The sequence below is a fragment of the Hypomesus nipponensis genome, chromosome 17 (genome assembly GCF_054491055.1).
Source record: "Hypomesus nipponensis isolate SF chromosome 17, ASM5449105v1, whole genome shotgun sequence".
NCBI lineage: Eukaryota > Metazoa > Chordata > Actinopteri > Osmeriformes > Osmeridae > Hypomesus > Hypomesus nipponensis.
The window spans coordinates 12,226,404-12,248,851 of NC_140377.1; the positions used below are offsets into that span (position 1 = coordinate 12,226,404).

At 41.4% G+C, this 22,448-nt stretch overlaps 1 protein-coding gene across 1 annotated transcript in view; it reads right to left on the reverse strand.

Moving 5' to 3' along the window:
- LOC146253585 (myosin-11-like) overlaps positions 1 to 22,448 on the reverse strand; it is a 94,837-nt gene that overhangs the window by 35,530 nt on the left and 36,859 nt on the right. The window contains exons 23-25 of the mRNA XM_084676704.1: positions 754 to 891; positions 525 to 648; positions 161 to 332 (exon numbers count right to left, since the gene is read on the reverse strand). Of these exons, the coding sequence (XP_084532830.1) occupies positions 161 to 332; positions 525 to 648; positions 754 to 891 (434 nt within the window). The remainder of the gene's footprint in view (positions 1 to 160; positions 333 to 524; positions 649 to 753; positions 892 to 22,448) is intronic.

Sequence of the window (22,448 nt, forward strand, 5' to 3'; positions counted from 1 at the left end):
ATCCAGCATCTTTAGTCAAATAAATATCACTTCACTCACCCCAAGACTCTCCTGATTGAAATACCATTTAGCATGTTTATAGCTTGAGGGGCTACAACATTTAGCATGTTCCAAGCTTGCGATGCTACAGATCTTAGCCAGCTGCATCAGTGTTTTTTACCGAGCCTGCGTGGCCTGCAACTCCTCCTCTTTAGCAGCAAGCTGGGACCTGAGCTCGGCTATCTGGGCCTGTAGGCCGGCTAGCTGCTCCTGGAGATCAGCCAGCTCCCCTTCCAGCTTCCTCTTGGCCTTCTCCACATCCTGTCTTCCTTTCTCTTCTTTCTTCATTCCCACTGGAACACATAGGTACAGTGCATCAGGATGCAATTAAATGCATTTAAATAACTACAGCCAATAATATATATTTCAAGATTAAAGCCATGCATCACTATGCAGGCCACTATGCTGGCCTGATCACCAAAATAGGGTGTTTTAAATTAGTAGGGTCTAAAAGTTCAAGGAGGGGTCAAGGATCAGAAACTGACCCTCCAGGTCAGAAATCATGGACTCATGTTTGTTTTTCAGCTTGGTCAAGTTCTTAGATTTTTCCTCCTCCTCTGCAAGGTTGGAGCTGAAATCCGCCACTCTCTCTTCTAGAAGCGCCCGCTCCTAAGTAAAGGAGTAGAATAATGGCATAGTGATAAAGGGTGATGACACACCCACACACACACACATAAAAAACATGCAAACACCCGTCCATACACATACACGCACTTTGAGCAGTTTGTTGTTCTGGTCCACCATGACCAGAATGTCCTCTTCTAGTTTCTTGACATTGTCCTCGGTGGTGACCTTCTCCAGTTGCAGCTTCTGCCGGGCATTCTCCTCCCCAGCTAGATGGGCCTCCAAGTCCTGCCACAGAACCAGAGATAAGAAGATAGAGAACATTGTATTTTCTATTGTTAACAGCTATACTAGTATCTATTGATATCAATAGTGATGTAAGCCAGCAGCCCTGCAACTTTTAAATTTGTCCTATTTGTATAACAGTTTATTAAGACCTATTTCCTCAATACTTAGGTCACATTTTCTCAATATTTTGGTCACATTTTCAAAACTCTTCATACAGTGAGCACAACATCAGTCTATGTGGGCTAAACTGTGGATCATCAAGCCCATTTGCACATTTACATACTCTTTTCAAAACTGTTAAATTTATTCTAAACATAACTGAATAGATAACAAAAATGTGCTAAATTTCTATAGTGAAATGAAATGTATTCTTAATCAGAGAAGTGAAATACTATCAAAACAATTTGATAAATTAACTCCTCTCCTGGAAGTAATGCAAGCTGGTTGCCAGGACATATCAACAAAAGATAGTCAGGGATGGACAAGTCATACCAAAAGGTTTTTTCCTAGTTGTATCGCCCAAGATTACATAAAATATTATGTGGATGAGAACCTGTGGCCAAATGTAGAAAACAGGGTTGTTTAGCATTGCTACTGTTTCAGTAGATGGTGGACAACTTACTGTATTTTGGAATCAATGTAAAAAAATGTCTACAATCACTTTGACCATAATTTCAGAACCTCGATCAATTTTTCAAAACGCCAACACCATTTTCAATGGCTTGGATACAATAGACTTACACCTTAGATCATTTGTTCATTGAACTATAATCATCTGTTCAAAATGACACAACTTAACATCAAAGTATTACGATATTAAAATGCAATTCACACATAACATCTGAAATGTCTGTCATTTCCTGACATTACAATGATCTAACTGTCAATTGATACTACTGCTCAAAATGATAAGTAACTGTTGCATTCCCTTATGGAAGGAAAATATATTGCAGTATATTGGAAAATATCATGTGATACATTAGGCAATATATGTCCATATATGGGATTTAATATTTATATTGTACGGAAATACATGGGATAATATATATGATTCATATATTACTAATATATTACAAACTATAATATATATTCATGTAATATATTGCAATATATTGCAGAATACAGCAATGATTGCCGTTTTCCATATATTGCAACATATTCAACATAAATATATAATATATGTGTTTTTATATCCCAAAATATATGCAATTTTATATCTATAAATACCACCATAATGTATTCCAATTTATATGGGAAAATGTAAAAGGTAATATATGTAAAGATATAGTGTCACATGTATGTTTAATATATGGTAGAATATACTTGAATTATATGTATAAAATATAGCTGCAAGCAGCAATGGCGAATTCCTCCTTCAAAATCGCAAAATATTGTACATTTTACATAATAGATAGTTACACCGGGATTACCCAGAAAACTAGAAACTGTTTTGTCAAAACAAAAATGCCTATGTCTGGAGCTGAACCTGGAACCCTTTGTTTACCAGCACAACCTCTCATCCAAGATCTAGACTTTGCAGTGTTCCGTTACTGAATGCCACTGCTAACAACACCCTGGAACCTGTACATTATTGAAATCAAGCATTCTGATTGGTTGAGAGGGAGTTCCGGGGTGTGCATTATTGAGCGATAAAGTACTGTACGCCTTTTTACATTTACCTTAAAATAGAATAGAATAGAAAAGCCTTTATTGTCATTGTATTTATACAACGACATTTTGAGTGCTTCTCCTGTTGGTGTGACGAGGGACAACATATAACACAACAACAACATATAACATAACAATACTACAACTATCCAAAAAACAGTAGGAACAGCCCCCCCCCCAAAAAAAAAATATATACATTAAGAGTAGAACAAAGTGCGGTGGCATAGACCAAAGTACTTCAATAAATACATCAATTAATACAGCTTTGTTTATGCACATGTGTAAGGTGACCGAGATGGTATGTGACTTGTAGTCAATAAAGTGCTTAGTGTTTAGTGCATGTCGGCATTTAGAGTTCTGATGGCTGTTGGGAAAAAAACTGTTCTTAAGACGCGTGGTCCTTGCTCTAAAGGATCTGTACCGTCTGCCTGAGGGCAGGAGAGTAAACAGGTGGTGGCCTGGGTGAGAGGAGTCTTTTAAGATGTTATTGGCCCTGCTAAGGTAGCGGGAGCGGGCAATGGATTCCAGGGAGGGCAGTGAGCAGCCAGTGATTTTTTGTGCTGTGTTGATGACCCTTTGGAGGGCTCTCTTGTCTGCTGCGGTGCAACCGGAGTACCACGTCGAGATGCATTAGGTTAGTACACTTTCGATAGTGGTGCGGTAGAAGGCCACCATCAGTTTACACTCCAGGTTGTTTTTCCTGAGTACTCTCAGGAAGTGTAGTCGCTGCTGTGCCTTTTTTACTGTCTCTGAGGTGTTGACAGACCATGAGAGGTCATCTGATAAATTGGCTCCTAGGAATTCGAAGGTGTGGACCTTCTCCACACAGTCCCCGTTGATGCAGAGTGGGGCCGGAACTGCACTTTGCCTTCTGTAGTCCAGAATTAATTATTTCGTTTTTGTGGTGTTCAGTGACAGATTGTTGTCTGAGCACCACACTGTCAGTTTCTGTACTTCATCCCTGTACGCTGATTCGTTATCTTCTGATATGAGCCCGATCACGGTGGTGTCGTCAGCAAATTTAATGATGGTGTTGGTGGGATGGGTTGGAGTACAGTCATGGGTGTACAAGGAGTACAGTAGTGGGCTCAGCACACAGCCTTGTGGAGTGCCAGTGCTTAGAGTGATGGAGGAGGAAAGATGGGGACCGAGTTTTACAGTTTGTGGGCAGTTTGAGAGGAAGTCCTTTATCCAGGTGCAGATGGAGGGGGAGAGGCCTAGTGCAGTTAGTTTGCTGACTAGTATGTATAAAGGGGAGCGTTCCATATTAGTGCACACTCAAAATAACTAAAAGGTTGCCGAAGAAAAAGACTGTCTACAAGTACTGGTCTTCAGCAGTTTATTGGTTAGCAGGCTAGACTAGCATTTTTTAGCATTAATATTGCACTGCAATATTGCAGTGCTAACTAGCTGGTCTAGCTACTGAAACGTTGGACGGAAGCTCAGGTCTAGCCATTAGTTGCTAACTAGATATCCACTTATTTCATGTTAGCTTCGTAGCCACGCAATTACATGACCTGGTCTGGGCTTCTTAAAACGACGTTTTCCATGGATGCACAATTAATAGAGCTATCCAAATCAACATAAGCTAACCTTAACAACAGCCTCATGTTAGTCTATCGAGTCCCAAGTCACTCGTAACTAGTTTACAGCATATGTAGGCTAGCTAGCTAGCATATACCCAGTGCCTACGAAACATTTACGATTGATTTAGAATGTTTAGGCCTAATGTTTAAATTAAATATTATTTTATTGAAAGTGTCCCATTGTCGTTGTTATTTTAAAGGCAACTTTTATAAAATGAGCATTGAGAATGAATGAGATGGTGCGAGATCTAGCTAGGCTAACAAACGTGAAGTTCACAAAGCTGTTTGTCCGTTGCATAGCAACAACCACACGTACAGGACTTTTTTTCTTGGCTACTGAAATGCGATACACGTTTGTTGGCTTTAACTATTTAGTGCTAAAAGGCAGCTTACTATTTATTTACTATTCATAATTTCGCTGGTAACCGTATTATAAAAGCAATAAGGTACTCAAGGCTGCGCGTCGGGCCTAACACCCTGGAAGCCGTACATTATTGACGATTAAGTACTGCCTCTCGTACCTTATTGCTTAAATAAAATAAGATGTTTCTCCTATGGAAATCATAGTCACTTTTGGTCCAAGCTCAAACAGCTCTAATTCACCTTAATATGTGCAAAGTTTCACCTTAATATGTGAAAATATGACTATATTTTCACATATTAAGGTGAAACTTTGCAGGGTACTTCAGGGGGAAGTCACCTTAAGGCTTATTCCTGATGGGGAATCAAAATTATATGGAAAGATGTACATGAAATAAATGTACAGATATGTGTTCAATATAAGTGGAATATATTTTAAATATAGGTAAAATTATATGGAAAAATATTTGAAATATATACTGACAATGTACTATATAATATACAATAATATACTTCCAGCAAACTTCTTTTGAATTAGCCATTTCCCCCTAAAATGTCAATCTTACGGTATTTATGTTTTTGGGGGCACATTTTCAGTTAGCAGGTGGTACTTTTTGAATCGGGATTCCATTTGAAATACTGCTGTTGACAACCTTATTACAACTCTTTTTTTGGCTCTCAACGAAGGCAGTCGCATTTTCTTTCCCTCTCCTCCCCCTGACCTTCCCTGCTTGCTTCACTGCTTGGCTTCTATCCTATTGTCTATTGTCCTATTCACGGAGAAATGCTCTGAAGTTTCAATCATTTGGATAGTTTTTGATGATATTACTCAAAATCAAATACTTCTGTTTGGGGCAAAGTGGATTGACTACAACCACTAAAAGGAACAACCTGAGGGACTGAAGCCCAAGGAGAGCAGAGGTATTTTGGGCTACTCTCCCAGACTGACCACAGGCAAGTAAGCTAAAGCTTGTTCCTTGTAGAACTATGGCTTGCAAAGACTGGAAACAACTTAGTAAGAGTCAGAACCCTCTTAGATATCAGAGAGACTGAAGACTTTATAGATTCCATGCTACCTAGCCTGGAGGCTAAGCTACCGGCTAATGAGCCATCCTTGGAACCGGCTTTCTTTCCACCGGCCAGTGGATCGGATGAGTCATGGCCTGCTCTCGGCTCTAAACCAAAGAGGCCCAGCGCCGCGTTTACCTTCATCGGAGTTGGAACTGTCACCAGGATAAAAAAACGAGGCAGAGACTCTTCCCACATCACCTCTCTTCCTGTCCCATTCAGCAACAGATTCAAACCACTGGGAACTTTCTCTCCCTTGTGTGTGAAATCCAAGGCGAAGAGGCACAGGAGTGCTAGCCACGCAGCTCACAAACATGAAAGGCCCAGATCGCCGACACACAGCTACTACACACATGCAAATTCAACACACATCGTCTGCTGCGACCGGGAGTCCCCCATTTCACTCCAAGCCCCTCTAGGACCACTCGGGGTGCTGTTCGACCCCCTATCAAGCCTAATCAGACAACAATACCATAGGATTATCATGATCCAAGGTATGCTAAGACTACCCACAGCCCATCAGCACTTAGAAGAGTTAACGCTGCTAGCACTAAAGAATCTACTACTAGCACTGACACAGTGGTTAACCTTGGCCTAGCACAAGGTCCTATCTTTGCTATCCCAAATAAGCTAAATAAGGAACTGGCTCCGCAGCTACTGATAAGGCAAACATTAGAAATGCAAACAACACCACATATGGCCACTATCTTGATTGGAGATGCCATGACAGCACATGTTAAACTGGCAAAGACAGAAAATATTTGTCTTAGCAACACATCTGTCGAGGAATTGTCATCAGAGGTACAAACAATCCTCAACAATAACCCAAACAACCCTAAGATTATCATCCACACTGGCTCGTTTAATATCCTACACAAGAAAACTGGCACTGAGATACTTAAAAAACATTTCACCCAGCTACTGAACACACTGAACAGATATCAAGATGTATTCATCAGTAGACCGATTGCATGCTTTCGCAGAGGAAAAGAAGCCTTCAGTCGACTACTATCTTTCAACACATGGTTGGCATCTGTCTGTCTGGCACACAAACTGAGATTTATCGATAATTGGGGTGTGCTTGCCTTCGGCGAGCACAAACCATTGTTATCTCACATATATATTTATTGTTTATTTTCGCTCCCCTAAGGCTCAGTCAATATTTGGACTACATAGACAAAGTCGATGTCAAAAGGTTTGTCTTGGTCACAATTGCGTTGGTTCTATTGGGATTTATGTTCCGTTGCACGGTTTAGGTTTTAATTAAGTTTTTGTGGCAAAAGTGAAGCTAACGGTGCCTAACTTGCTAGCCACAATCACTGACGCTACTGACGTCACGAAATATCACGTGACTACCTCTAGCAGAACATTAGTTTAGCAGCTCGTTAACTTCTGGGAGATAGCTAGGCTAACTGCTTTACTGCAAGGGAGCTGCAGAAACGCCACAAGCAAATAGGCCAGGGTGATAACTATTTACTCATTTTACTTTGTGATATGAAACACAATTGTGAAGTGTAATGTACAATATAAGCTGATATAAGGAAGTAGTTACATATACTTTCGGAAACAGTAGTCTACTATTTCACAGAAGCATTAGCATCATGACATTAGCCTCTGTTGCCCGGGCAACACATACTACAGCGGTCTATGACGCATCTGTTTTCAATCGTTAAAATAAACATTCCTCACAAATAAATTTTCGTTGTAGGATTTATTATGACATTAGATTACAAGTAAACGATTTGTTGGTGAAATTATCATTACCTGTGGTTTAAAACAGGTGTAGCTCACTGCAACGCTGTACTGTATCAGAATCAGAATGGGATTTATTCGCCATGAAAGTTTGCACAGACAAGGAATTTGCTTTGGCAGGAAGGTGCATACAGTAAACATATAGGAATCTTACATTTAAATATGTGGTCTAACTATACTAAGGATACATAAACTAGCAGTACTAAGTGGAATACAATTAAAATAAAATAGAATATACAATAAAGTAGAATATAAGTTGCCAATTTACAATATAAAATACAAATATGACAGGAGTTGAGTGTAGTGCAAAAAGTTTTTAAGGACATTCAGTCAGTGTGAGCTTTGGCCTTGTTGAGGAGGCCAACAGCGGAAGGGAATAAACTGTTTGTATGGCGTGAGGTTTTGGTCCTGATGGACCGCAGCCTTCTGCCAGAGGGGAGGGACTGAAACAGGGAATGTCCAGGGTGGGAGGAGTCAGCCACAATCTTCTTCGCCCGTCTCACGGTCCTCGAGGTGTGCAGGTCCTCGAGGGAAGGCAGATTGCAGACAATCACCTTCTCTGCAGTGCGGATGATACGCTGCAGCCTGCTCTTGTCCTTGGCAGTGGCAGCAGCGTACCAGGTGGTGATGGAGGAGGTGAGGATGGACTCAATGATGGCTGTGTAGAAGTGCACCATCATTGTCTTTGGCAGGTTGAATTTCTTCAGCTGCCGCAGGAAGTACATCCTCTGTTGTGCTTTTTTGGTGAGGGAGCTAATGTTCAGTTCCCACTTGAGGTCCTGGGAGAGGATAGTGCCCAGGAAGCGGAAGGACTCCACAGTGTTGACTGGGGATTCACACAGGGTGATGGGGGTGAGTGGGGCTGTGTTCTTCCTGAAGTCCACAACCATCTCCACTGTCTTGAGAGCGTTGAGCTCTAGGTTGTTCTGGCTGCACCAGGTCACCTGGTTGTCTGCTTCCCACCTATAATCAGACTCGTCTCCACCAGAGATGAGCCCAATGAGGGTGGTGTCGTTCGCAAACTTCAGGAGTTTCACGGACGGATGACTGGAGGTGCAGCTGTTGGTGTACAGGGAGAAGAGTAGAGGAGAAAGGACGCAGCCCTGGGGAGATCCAGTGCTGATGGACCGGGAATCAGAGACTTGTGTTCCCAGCTTAACGCACTGCTTCCTGTCAGACAGGAAGTCTGTGATCCACCTGCAGGTGGAATCAGGCACGTTCAGATGGGAGAGCTTGTCCTGAAGCAGAGCGGGGATGATGGTATTAAAGGCAGAGCTGAAGTCCACAAACAGGATCCTGGCGTAGAATGCTGGGGAGTCCAGGTGCTGTAGGGTGAAGTGGAGGGCCATATTAACTGCATCGTTCACAGACCTGTTGGCTCTGTAGGCAAACTGCAGGGGGTCCAGTAGAGGGTCTGTGATGGCTTTAAGGTGTGCCAGCACCAGGCGCTTAAAAGACTTCATTACCACAGAGGTCAGGGCGACGGGTCTGTAGTCATTATGTCCAGTTGGCCTGGGCTTTTTGGGCACAGGGATGATGGTGGAGGACTTGAGACAGGCTGGCACATGGCATGTCTCCAGGGAGGTGTTGAAGATGTAGGTAAACACTGGAGACAGCTGGTCAGCACAGTTCTTGAGGGTGGCTGGAGAGACAGAGTCCGGCCCAGCTGCTTTGCGGGGGTTCTGTCTCTTGAACAGTTTGTTCACTTCTCTCTCCTGAATGGAGAGGGTCGTCACTGTAGAGGGGGGGAGGGGGGAGGCCTCACGGGTGGAAAGGAGTTGTACAGGACTGTCCAATTGTCTTTCAAAACGACAGTAGAACTCGTTCAGGTCGTTGGCCAGACGAGAGTCGTTAGTGGAGTGGGGGGCTCTGGGCTTGAAGTTGGTGATCTGCCTGAACCCACTCCAGACGGAAGCAGAGTCGTTAGCAGAGAACTGGCGCTTCAGCCTCTCTGAGTACAGTCGTTTAGCCTCTCTCACTGCCTTGCTAAACCTGTTCTTCGACTCCTTGAAACTGTCCCTGTCCCCACTCCTAAACGCGGCCTCTTTGTCCAGCCTCAGCCTTCTGAGTTTAGCTGTAAACCAGGGTTTGTCGTTGTTGTAGCTCACCCTGGTGCGCGTTGGTATACAGCAGTCCTCACAGAAGCTGATGTATGATGTCACAGCCTCTGTGAGCTCATCCAGACTATTGGAGGCAGTCATGAACATATCCCAGTCAGTAGAGTCCAAGCACAACCGCAATACCTCCATAGCCTCACTGGCCCACTGTTTCGATGTCCTCACAACAGGCTTGCAGCGCTCAAGCTTCTGCCTCTATGCAGGAATCAGGTGAACCATGGCGTGGTCTGAGTGACCCAGTGCTGCTCGGGGAACCGCATGGTATGCTTTACTGATTGTAGAGTAGCAGTGATCCAAAGTGTTCCCTTCTCTGGTAGGGCATTTGATGAGTTGTTTGTATTTGGGGAGTTCTTGAGTGAGATTGCCTTTGTTAAAGTCGCCTAGCACAATAACCAAGGAATCCAGATTTTCATGCTTCACGCACAATATCTGGTTAGCGAGCACACGTTGAGCCTCGTTGGCGCTAACCTGAGGGGGCATGTAGACGCCGACCAGTATGAATGAAGCAAACTCACGTGGTGAGTAAAAAGGTTTACAGTTAATAAAAAATGATTCCAGATCAGGAGAACAGTGCTGCAGAATCACTGTCACATCTTCACACCAGCTACTGTTAATGTAAAAACAAATACCACCACCTTTCGTTTTGCCAGAGAGCACAGGGTCACGATCCGCTCTCAGCAGTTTGAAACCTGCTAGCTGTAGCGCAGAGTCTGGGATCAGTTCACTCAGCCATGTCTCCATAAAGCACAAAACGGAAGATGAATGAAAGTCTCTGTTTTTCCACACCAGTAGCTGAAGTTCATCCAGTTTGTTGCTCAGTGAACGCACGTTGGAGAGAAATATCCCCAGTAACGCTGTACGTGCCCCACGCCGACGGAGTCGCACCAGTGCACCGGCTCGTTTGCCTCTTCTACGGTGCTTCGCTGCTAGGACAAAGCCGCGGGCGGCTTTGACTATAATTCCCACTAATTCTGCCACTGGAAGCAGAAAAGTGGGAAATAAATCCACAGGAGTTGTAGTCCTGATGTAGTCCTGTAGCATAGTCTAGTAGCTAAAAAAAACCCATCTCCACAGCTGTTTATAGTAGCCTACGTAGGAAGTCAAACGGCGGCACATGTCCGGCACTACCCTTACTTAAATCAAAAGTCTTTCAATAGGTGAAACTATCTGACTAGAACCTACTAACCTGAACTCCATTGCTACAGCCTAAACTTCAGTAGGTTCATGAAAATGATTCGTTTCAGACTAGACCGTACAATGGAAGTAACGTTAAATCGAATTAAACCAACGCAATCGCTACCAAGACAGTCTAGTATAGGGTTGCCAACCGTCCCGATTTGTCCGGGACATCCCGATTTATGGGTGATTTTGATTTGTCCCGTCCGGGACAGCTCCAGTCCCGTTTTCCAATCCCAGCCTCGCCGGCCGGTATTCATATTCAGTGAACTGCGAACAGGTGCGCGTTTCAGAAGGGAGCGCGAGTGCATGGAAATATTAATGCGAAGGGCTTTGCATCACCAGTGCATAGTGATGGGAAGTTTGGTTCATTTTACTGATCCGGTTCTTTGAATCTCGTTCAGTAAAATGAACAAATCTTTTTTTGAGTCATTCATTCATTTGAATGGGGGGGGGGGGCTATACGTCCACTGCAAACACGTATGATATTCTCATGTAGGTTAGTGCATGACATGTGCACCAGCAGATACTATTTCAAAAGAAATTCCTGCATTAAAATAATGTATCATGAGTTTGTATGATTTGGGGCCAGTTGCATAAAAATAGACCTAGTCTTAGACTTAAATGCAACTTTAAGTCAGACTTGCCATAAACACTTCAATTTACCTGTTGCATAAAGCTTTAAGATCAGTGACTAACGTAAGACTGACTTAGATAGCCTGTTGCGCGCTGCGTTATGGGTAAAATAAGACACTTCGCGAAAAAAGAAAAGATGGCGGACAAAACAGTGAAAGATTGATACATTTTAACCTTGTGAAAACCTATATCTGTTGGAGGAATACAGTATTGAAAAAGTTGTCTTATTAACAAATAGTGTATGCGTTTTTAAGCTTCTTAATTTAACCCCAACGCTACTTCCATTTATCAACAACGCAGATGGCTGGTGCTAGCGTCAATAAAGTGAGTTATGTTGTCATCTAACTACTCACTCGTTTAAGAAAACATTTTATTCTGCGGAAAAGCAAAACCCCGTAAACATTTTCTGCAGTTACAAATAACACTTAATTCCTTTCGTAATACATGCTAAGATAATGACGTAGCCTACTAAAACATCGTTGGCATAGCAACTCAGCCCTTACGGCAAGGTATAGCCAGGGGGAGAGGTGGCTAACTTTTCTACCTCAAATTAAGTCAGTCTTACTATTTATGCAACAGACAGGCTTAATTAGACTAGTCTTACCTGACAATTTAAGACAGTCTAAGGCTAAAACTAGTCTTAAACTAAGTTTATGCAACTGGCCCTTGGTCATGTATTATCACACTAGCATTTAATTATCACGTCAAACAATTACACTGCACTAAACTGCAAGTGTAAATGTAAAGTGTGTTATAGAAAATTACTATTCTTTAAGATGTCTATAATATTCTTTGGCCTAGAACAATTATTGCTGAGGTTTTAACTTCAGTAAAAATGGCATAACCTTTTAGCCTAAGACAGTATTGCTTAAGTTTCCGTTTGCTGACAAACGTCTAACAATTTGACTGTTTGACCCTGGTTGTTTCGCCCATACTCCAGGGGTGTTTTTGCTGACAAGTTCTGCTTCTGTCATCTCAAGCTCTGTTTTTTAATATTGAGCATCTGTATTCAGTTCTGCAACCTATTTCCCTTTTTAACTTTCTGTTATTGAAGAATTCCTCTTTTGATAGACATGAACTATTGAACTAATGATGTAACTGTCTGAAATTACTGTATAAAAGAGTGTTCAGATCATGACACCTTTAGAGAGCCATTCTACTCCAGACATCATTTATGATACTGTTTTGGAATTGCTCCTCCTTGATTTCAAGAATAAACAGATAAAGAGAAATTCTTCTGACTTCAGACATTCAATCATAGAAAATTCCACCACAAGTGAAAATACCAGTCAGTATGATGAATATTATTCACGTCTTACTAAAACAGCGGCCACGCGAAAGGGAATAAGGAAACTATTTCCTCTACAAAAAAATACAATGCGGGTCACGTGAAAAAAGGATCCATAGACTCGTAGAAAGACCGAGTCGGGAAATGAACGAATTATTTGTTTCAATTTGTCACGTGCAGGTCACGTGAAAAATGATCCAAAGACTCGTAGAAAGACTGAGTCGGGAAATGAACGAATCGTTTGTTTCCTCTAGCTACAGAGCCTATGCAGGTCACGTGAAAAATTATCCAAAGACTCGTAGAAAGACCGAATCGGGAAATGAACGAATCACTCGTTGAGAGGACTCGTTACTCCCGAGTCATATGAGGATTTGTTCAAAGTGAACGAATTGTTCACGAACGACACATCACTACCAGTGCAGACGACCATCAGAAGCTGAAAGCACTTCTGGCCTCTGCGATTTACCTGACTGAATTTGGTGAATGATGGTTTCAATCATTTAACATTTTCTGGTATATCTAAGTTAAGTTACCCAGGAGCTCTGTTGACATAGACTTAGCTAACGTTAGCTACAGCTTGATAGCCTGACGTTGTCATACTCGTAATTCTAGTCAGAATATGAGTCTGAGAACTCTCCGTTGGGCTTTGACTACGGGACGTGTTTCAAACGAGCCTGAAAAACAAATGCCTCTTCGCTCAATTGGATAGACCTACAACCAATCAGAGCAACGTAATTTGTTGTTTGTTCAAAACGAATTCAACTTAAGCGCTCTTTTGTGACGTGGGTGATTACGTTACTGTTGATCATCTGTCCATCATCGTATAAAGCCCGCCCTGGAAAATTCATTGGTACGCCCAGATTCTGGTTTTCAGTAGTTGTTTCCCAATACGAGACCCTCCAGACCCAACTTCCCAACCAAATTTTTTTGTGGGCGGGGAGAAGTTGGGCTGGCAGCCAGGCTAACAGCTTGATGAATTGAGTCATTGAACACAGGAGGAGAGAACGCAACGTTAAAGCTCCGTTGGAAAATTCCAAATGAACCTATGTGCCACCTACACACAACAGTGACACTGACAGATTGAAAGCTAATTTGAGACAATATAATGATGGAAAACCAGGCTAAGAAACGTAAAAGTAATTACCTTTACTAGACAACGTTTTACCAATTGGACAAACGGCTGTTCGTTTGTTTCAAGCTCCAAAAACAATTTTTCGTTGAAATTTTTTTTTTGCTCGCGCGCAACGCGTGCTCGCAACCCTTTCCTGCCGGACCATTCAAATATGGGAAATAAAATTCCCATGGTTCCCGCCTTAATATCTTTGCCGTCCAATCACCGATTTTATTTCTGAAAACTGCCAGATACCCATGACAACTTAAGCTCAAAGCACATACCATTGGTTAAGGGGTTACTGGGAGGGGGAAATAAATACATCGTCAGCAACGGCAGCCATTGTTTTCCGAGGCGGAGCCAGAGCGGAGACCATGGGAGATTGCCTACAGTGTTAGATTTACAGCTTCGAATTGAAATCGGAGACGATATTATGAGTAAAGACAAGTTTCTTAATATGTGTTGTCAATATTGTCAATTAAAAGTCTAAACTTTTTCCTTTTTTTTTTCTTTTTTTTATTATTAGCAATTTCAACAAAGTCAAGTGCATTGGAGTTTACAAGATACAAAAAGTAAAAAAACAAAAACATTTACGTTCGGAGTAAACATGTATCAATACAAAATAAAATAACAAAAAATTCACGCTAGGGGATATAAACCTTTACATTAATATATTTAAACTACTACAGATTGTTACTGTCTTAATGGCCTTGGTATTTTTGGCATTTTTTATTGAAAAAATATATTGTCTGAGCTCTCCGTTCAAGGCAATAAAGCAAGGTTTTCTTCCCATGAATTTGCATCTATGAATATGATACTTGGCCATATCTAAACTTTTTCCTTACGAAGAATTTGTTTGTGGCAGTGACGCGAGTTTTTTCAGGAAAGAATGACGTGTCCGGCTTGGCTGTTTGTGACAGGCAGCTATGACGGTAGTAGCATTGTTTAGCTTCGATTTGAGCAGATTTCTAAAAAACTTGGAAAAACAACATTAACTAGCTAGATTATGTACATTGTAAGCTAAATGTACATGCCTTGCTTGGCCAATTTGGTCTACTGTGGAAGAATCTCGAACGTTTTTTAGTTATCGAGAGGAGTATCCAGCCATAGCGCGAGCTACTTTTGGGGGAGGATAATTGCGGTTTCCCCTATGTCTCCACTAGTCGCTAGAATGGTCATAACTTTTAATCAAAATATGATATTTCTAATCTGTTTTCTGTTCTACATTGCCCACAGATTTGTGGATATTCCACCTGCTCAAAGTTTTTCTCTATCTCGTAATTAAAGTGGTTAAAAATTAAGTTGTCTGATGAGGTATGGTGGATGGAAACGTTTTTTGTAAAAAATGGCTGCCTAAAACCACCTTGATAAAATATGATTTGCCATAAGTAATCATATAATTATTTACATCATAAAAATCCCCTAGTTCTCCTCTTCAATATGGTATGAACAGTTAAGGTGTATGATTTAATATGAACATTCATAAAATATGAAAATTAATATGAACATCATATTTCAACAGCATATGGAATGTTCAGAATTTTGTCCCAGGCAGTAAAGGGTTGGAAGTCCCTAACTAGCATCACATCTATGGAGGATTATAGGGGCCAAAACTAAATAAATAAATACTTGGATAAATAAATAATTATATAACGCAAAGCTTAAATAAATGACACAAAATATATAAATGTTACATGTATTTGTGTGTATATATATATATGTTTACGTTTTCATGTGTTTACATGTATTTATTTATACTTACATTTATTTATTTATACTTACATTTATTTATTTATCCTTACATTTACATTTATCCACGGCGTTACTTGCACACAGCAAAATAAATCTGTTGTCTCACGTCACCAAGTCAGGGGGCGGGTTAAAGCCTCTGATTGGTGAATGAACAGTATTACACACCAGGCAGACTCCACCAGTCGATCAAGCTCTCTTCAATCTAGAGGGATCTCTACAGCTGCTAGGGGTGTGCGACACTGTACGATGTGGTATAGATCCGATACCAAGGAGTAAATACAGGGCTAGTATTGCCAATACCGATACTTTTGTCTTAGAAAATCAGTTTATCTACTTTCGTGTCGGGGAAAGCAATGCCTCAAAATTGATTAAGTGAATGCATCATCAATATGAATATTTGAATGAACATTTAAAATGTTTCCTTTAATGAATTGTTCATGATTATGATCATAATAAAACACAGGACAACGAGTTTTGTCAAAAATACAAATGTGTACCGGTGAGTCGTGTTACTGCACGTACACGTCAACAACTCAGCCTAGCAGGGGAGGGGCAAAGTGAGTTTGAGCGAAGTTAGACGGTGTTTGCACAACCACTCTGGTGTAAAGGGAGTTGTGTACTCAATGTGGAATTGAAACTTAAGTATCGATCTAATCACACTATCAATCAGGCTATTGATACCAACGTTGGTTGGTCGGTCTTGAGATCTATTTGCCCACCCCTATGCTGTATCATCTCGCAGAGGATCGTGAACACATTCATGTGTTCACACATTTCATTCATGTCTGTGTCAGTTAGGGTCAATATTATTGCTATAATTTCAGCAAAGCTCTCAATATGATGTAAAAAAGAAGTGAATTGGCAGGTGCCTCCATCTCTTCAGCTACCGCCAACTTTTCGACTGTAGCATTCAGTATTTCATTCATTGAATCCGCACAAGGTGCTGCCATCTTGGATTAGTAAAAAGCAGTCGAATCAAGTTGAACCACCAATCAGAGGCTTTAACCGGCCCCCTGACTTGGTGACGTGAGACAACAGATTTATTTTGCTGTGTGCAAGTTACGCCGTGGATAAATGTAAATGTAAGGATAAATAAATAAATGTAAGTATATATAAATAAATACATGTAAACACATGAAAACGTAAACATACACACAAATACATGTAACATTTATATATTTTGTGTCATTTATTTAAGCTTTGTGTTATATCATTATTTATTTATCCAAGTATTTATTTATTTAGTTTTGGCCCCTATAATCCTCCATATACATCAGGCATGGGCATCGCAGCGATGTAACTTGGGGGAGTTATGTCCCCCCCACTTAAAAAAAAAGTAGGGTAAATACCCATAGCAACAGAATTCCACTCCGCATATTGAACGGCAGATTCAACTCCCATACTCTTGGATCGACGCATCGCGCTAGCAGCTAGCACTTCAGACATGACTGTTCCACAGACGAAATGGACAAAAGGAGGGTTTTTTTGAGGAATAGGAAAGTAAGTCAGAGTTGCCCAAGTTTTCCCAAAGCTACGGTGGCCCTGAAGTGCAAATCACACCCCCTAATATGAGTACATCCCCCAAATGAAAACACCCCCCCCCCCCCCCGAATACGAGTCAACTCCCCCCTAATCGGATGACTTGTTCACCTCCCCCCAATACAAAAACACGCTCCCCCAAATGGAAAACAACATTACATTAACTCAAAAACACATGACATTAACTCTGAACGGAAAGGGTAGGTACTACACTTTAGCGCTGATTGGATGCAGTAGGCTAACTAACAAGAAATATGAAATTGATCGACAGAAGTACAAAAATGCAATAGCCTGGCAGAGTTACGTGCACCAGAACGTTTGTTTGGCTATCGAAGAATGTAGCAAATAGTAGGCTACTTTGGCAAAAGTATTTCGTGTTAAATGTAAAAATCGATAGCCAACAACTATCCTGGTCCACGTTACTCTGTCATTGTGGCATTTCGTTCTTCTGTAGTGGACTGTTAGTTTTTTCTTCTGAAAAGACCTGCAGGACGGAAGCATGCTTCCTTTAACTGCCTTCCTTTAACGTTTTTAGCGTGCGCATAGGCTACTTATATTGTGAAACGTTAACAGCATATCTGAGATTATTTCATAGGAATTACCCTGATTAAAATAAAGAGTGTCATGACTCTGAATTGTAAACATTAATGTTTCCTCTTTCCTTCCAACCAAAACTATCAAGTTCATGATAATGACAGTTACGTGGACTTGTTGTTTGGCTATCGATGTTTACGTTTAACACGCAATTTATGCTTTTGCATAAGTAGCCTATGCTACATGCTTCGATACCCATATAAATGTGGTGCACGTAACCATCCACTACAGAAGAACGAAATGCCACAATGACAGAGTAACGTGGACCAGGGGCCCGTTCGTCGTAAGAGTTGAAGCTAAGCTAGTCCATTGTCCCTTTAGCCAGTTAACATTAGCGAGCTAACTGAGAACCGCAAATATTGGTTCGTCGACGGCTGATCCGCATCCAAATCATGTGGTTAATTTCAATCAGGCTAAACTTATCAGGGCAAGTGCACAAGCACGTCCTACTTCAAAAGGCAGGAAAGGTGGATCACCAAAACCGTGATTTTCTAACGGTATGATGGCGGAAAAGACGAAAGAGAGAGCGGTGATATTCTCGCCATCTGAGCAAACTATTACAATGAGTCTCTACGAAGACAATAACCATATTATCATGGCTAAGTCAAACACCGCCACCGCTGCTTGAGCAAGACAGGCATCTTGGCAAAAAAATTGCCGATAAACTAAATGCGTATTTTGGTAAAATGGCTCATCTTTAGTGCCTTATTACCCCGATCAATCAGATCACATGTCTTTAAATGTGCCTGCTGGCAGTAGGCTTAATGGAAATTAATCATCGAATGAGATCTTGCTAGCGAAAATTATTATATCAACTTTTTCAGAATAAGTATAAAAACAAGGCCAAAGAGTATAATTGATACGAATTCATAGACACTTATGAGGATATATGTAGGCATACTGAAAGCGCATGTACTAAGGTGATATCAGGTAAAATGGGCCACTTTTTGGTAAATCGTTTGGGACAATAATACAATACCATATATGCCTTTTGCATGTATTTTTATGATTACTAATGACTGTTTTTGATCTTTTAAAAAAAATGATGTAATAAAATATAATTATTTAGGCCCTACAGTTCTTGAAACATCAGCTGTGCCAACTTTTTTGGCACAAGCATTTTCAGGTAAAATGGACCAGCTGTTCAGGTAAAATGGGCCAGTGAAACTGCAAAGGGAAATAGTAATTTATCATAAAATTTACTTTTAAAACACTGTTGCTTATACAGCCACAAAACATTTAAACTGCATTAAACAAACATATTCATATGTGCCATAATTTTTTTTTAAATGATCCTGAAGCCAAGACTCGTCACAGTTCCATATATATGTGACGATGTGCCCTCAATACCCAGCTTGACCAAAAGGCTCTCATACTGGTTGAACCACTGGCTAACCACCTCTTTGTTGAGTCCAGCAGCCCGTGCTGCAGACAGGACCTCTGGCTTGCACATCCAAAGCTCTGGGTTGTGCTTTGTGCGTCATATCCGGCCCTCCCTGCTGTCTTGGAGAAACCAGAAATGTTGTTCTTGGCTGCAAAATCAAAGGCCACTTGCCGGACATCACGTTTTGTGAAGGGAAACCCCCTCTGCGCCAATGTGTTGAGGGTGGCAGCAAGCTCCCTTTCTGCCTCCTGTGGAAGGTAGGGCTTCTGCCCTGACACATGTTCACTGCCAGTCACCTTTCCACTGATGGGTCTTTGCAGTGTTGATTGCGGCACACCCCATGCTCTTGATAAGAGGTGCACACTCACTGTAATTCCTTTCTTCTCTCCCTCCATGTATTAATCTAAGGCCCCCTTCATCCTCTCCTCTTTCCACAGATTGTAATTGTTTGGCCTTCCTTTCCATCCCTGTTTCATCTTTGTATCCTTTCCTCTCTGGTCCTTGCTCCTACTCTCTTTTCTCTCTCTTTCCTTCTCCCTTTCTCCTCTCGCTTCCTTCTCCTTCGCCATACTCACTGTACATAAAATATCTACTACCATTATTACTGTTGGGGGGGGGTCATGGTGTGACACACACACACACACACTCCAACACGTGTATGTGTGTTTGTGAGTGACACAGATGATGGCCCATTTTATCTGAAACCATGTTGCCCATTTTACCTCAGTGGGTTAAGGTAAATTGGACCACCAAGAAAAACATAACTTTTTCAAAAAAATATGTTCATATACCAAACTAACAACATTATTTGTGATTGATGCCATCAAGACAGATATTCATAGTTTTTTTTATGTGCATGTTTAAAAAAAAAAAAAGATTTATCATCCTTATAATAGTTTAATTAGATTTGGTATGCCAGGCTACTTACCATGCAGCTTTCTGGTGCAGTCTTGTTTGAATTATTGGCCCGCCCACCATAGCAACCATAAAGCAATCAAATCCCCTGTTACTTGTCAGGGCTGGGACCCCCAAACCTTAAATGGCCCATTTTACCTGATATCACCCTATGTATGTGTATATGCATGTAGGCCTATGTGTAAATCCCTCTTTGATTTCATTGACTGGGTCATGGCCAGGAATATGATGAATTGATTCATCAGCTGGTTAAGCGCCAAGTACACTTTTCTTACAGCAACGCATGCTGTGGCTTTGCCAATGCTTTCTGCATCGCCTATACTGTATAAAAATGTAGCCTACCTGACACGAAAAACCTCAAGGCTATGCAGAGAGTCTGAAGCACAGTAAAAGTCTCAAGTAGCTTTATTGTCCATTTCTTCACGTCAAGACATAAAAAAGAATCGATATGACGTTTCCCACTCTCCCACAGTGAAACATAAAAAGCACAGGCACAACAGATAAGACATTTCTTAGAACATAGCGTTACATATTCACATACAGCAGCATAAGCTCATAAAGCATAGCTTGCTGCGGCGTGTGATAATTGCAATGTACGGCCCGAGAAGGTCTTGCAAATAAATGAGTCCTTGTCGGCTGAATCGATATCGCTCAAACAAAAACTCATCCGTGTGAAATAAAGGATCTTGGCGATTGTGAAGAACTATATTGGTATGGAAAGTTAATCGAACTATATCTCCTTGGTCAGCTGGGTCTCTCAAAAAGGGAGCTGCCAATAATTTTCCGGGGGTGTGGCAAGCTTATCCAGCTACACTTACGTTAGCCTGCTCTCGAGCAGGTTAGTGCTAATTGATATGTTACTATGGTGATTTATCTAAACTTGCTTCCACGAACCAAAAATAGGGGCGTGTTTTACCTTAGCCTGAAAATTAGCTCGCTAAACTGCTTAGCGAGCTACGACGAATACCCCCCAGGATAGTTGTTTGGCTATCGATTTTTACATTTAACACAAAATACTTTTGCCAAAGTAGCCTACTATTTGCTACATTCTTCGATAGCCAAACAAATGTTCTGGTGCACGGAACTCTGCCAGGCTATTGCATTTTGTAGCCTACTTCTGTCGATCAATTTCTGATTTCTTGTTAGTTAGCCTACTGCATCCAATCAGCGCTAAAGTGTAGTACCTACCCTTTCCGTTCAGAGTTAATGTAATGTGTTTTTGAGTTAATGTAATGGGGGAGCGTGTTTTTGTATTGGGGGGAGGTGAACAAGTCATCCGATTTGGGGGGAGTTGACTCGTATTGGGGGGGAGTGTTTTCATTTGGGGGATGTACTCATATTAGGGGGTGTGATTTGCACTTCAGGGCCACCGTACAAAGCACCCTTATGAGACATTCTCTGACTATAGGCTAATAGCATTAGTTAGCGTTAAGTCACAAAGATCCTTCTGCAAACATTAGGATTATAGCTAGCTAGATAAGCAAACGTTTTACCTACATCCAGCACTAGGCAATAGCATACTTTATTTACCCATTACAAGTGGAACAGCATTTGTTGATTTCTTAATCTGGGTCTGAAATATGTTGTGCTTTTGGCCGTGTTCAGACCGAGGCCTCTGTTTCAGGCAGAAAGAGATGACAAGGATGTTTTTTTGAGAAGTAGCTACAAAATAAATTGCTGGTGTTTTTTTATTGCCATAACAACCGTGAGCTAATCTGGAGTTAACCTTAGCTAACAAGCTAGTTTTTCTAACGACTGGAAAAGAAAGAAAAACCCTTTTTCAGAATTATCTTCCAAATCTTCCAAGGTTGCTCAACTTGTAATTTTGGCAATTCGTAGCATTTAATTACTACTACTATGTTAGTCTGTAACATGAAGGCAAAACTGATTCAACCATTAAAACCATATATCCTCTGAAAGCGTATACCCTCAAGATGTTATCTATTGAGACAAGAGACACGTCCTTCTCTCCATATTAGTATGCTGCCCATGCATAATAAATTCGGTATTGGTAAATGGAGTATATGGCTGATACTTTTTTGGGCTGTGCCATTTAGGGAAACGGATTCAACCACCTAACCCATGTATTTTCTGAAAGCTTACATCCTAAGGATGTGATCTGTGGAAAAGACTACAGGTTTCTGTAGTCTTCTTCTCTTGGCTCTCGACGAAGGCGGTCGCATTTTTCTCTCCTCCCCTCCCTGACCTTCCCTACTTCGCTCTGTCTTGTCTTGTATGTCTCAAGATACTCTCTCACCATCACTCTCCGAAACTAGAAGCATGGAATTAATTAGCTGGTCTCTCAATGTAATTGACACCATCTTCTCGAAGAGAAGCTCGGGTTCGGGGGAACCCAAATGTCCTGACGGGACGTTCGCAGCTGGCTACACGATGGACGCGTGGGACAATTGGCGTGTCGTGTGTCTAGCGGCACTTTCCGTTGAGGATGTTGAAGACATCTTTATATTCGGAACCGTGATAACAGGCTTTCTGCTGTTTGGAATAGGCGGTTGGCTTGTATATCGAAAAGTCAAGGAAACGGCTGCAGCCATCAAAAGCCCCCTTAGGCTGCCCGACCTGATTGATACGGTGGGCAGAGCCGTTGGAGCAC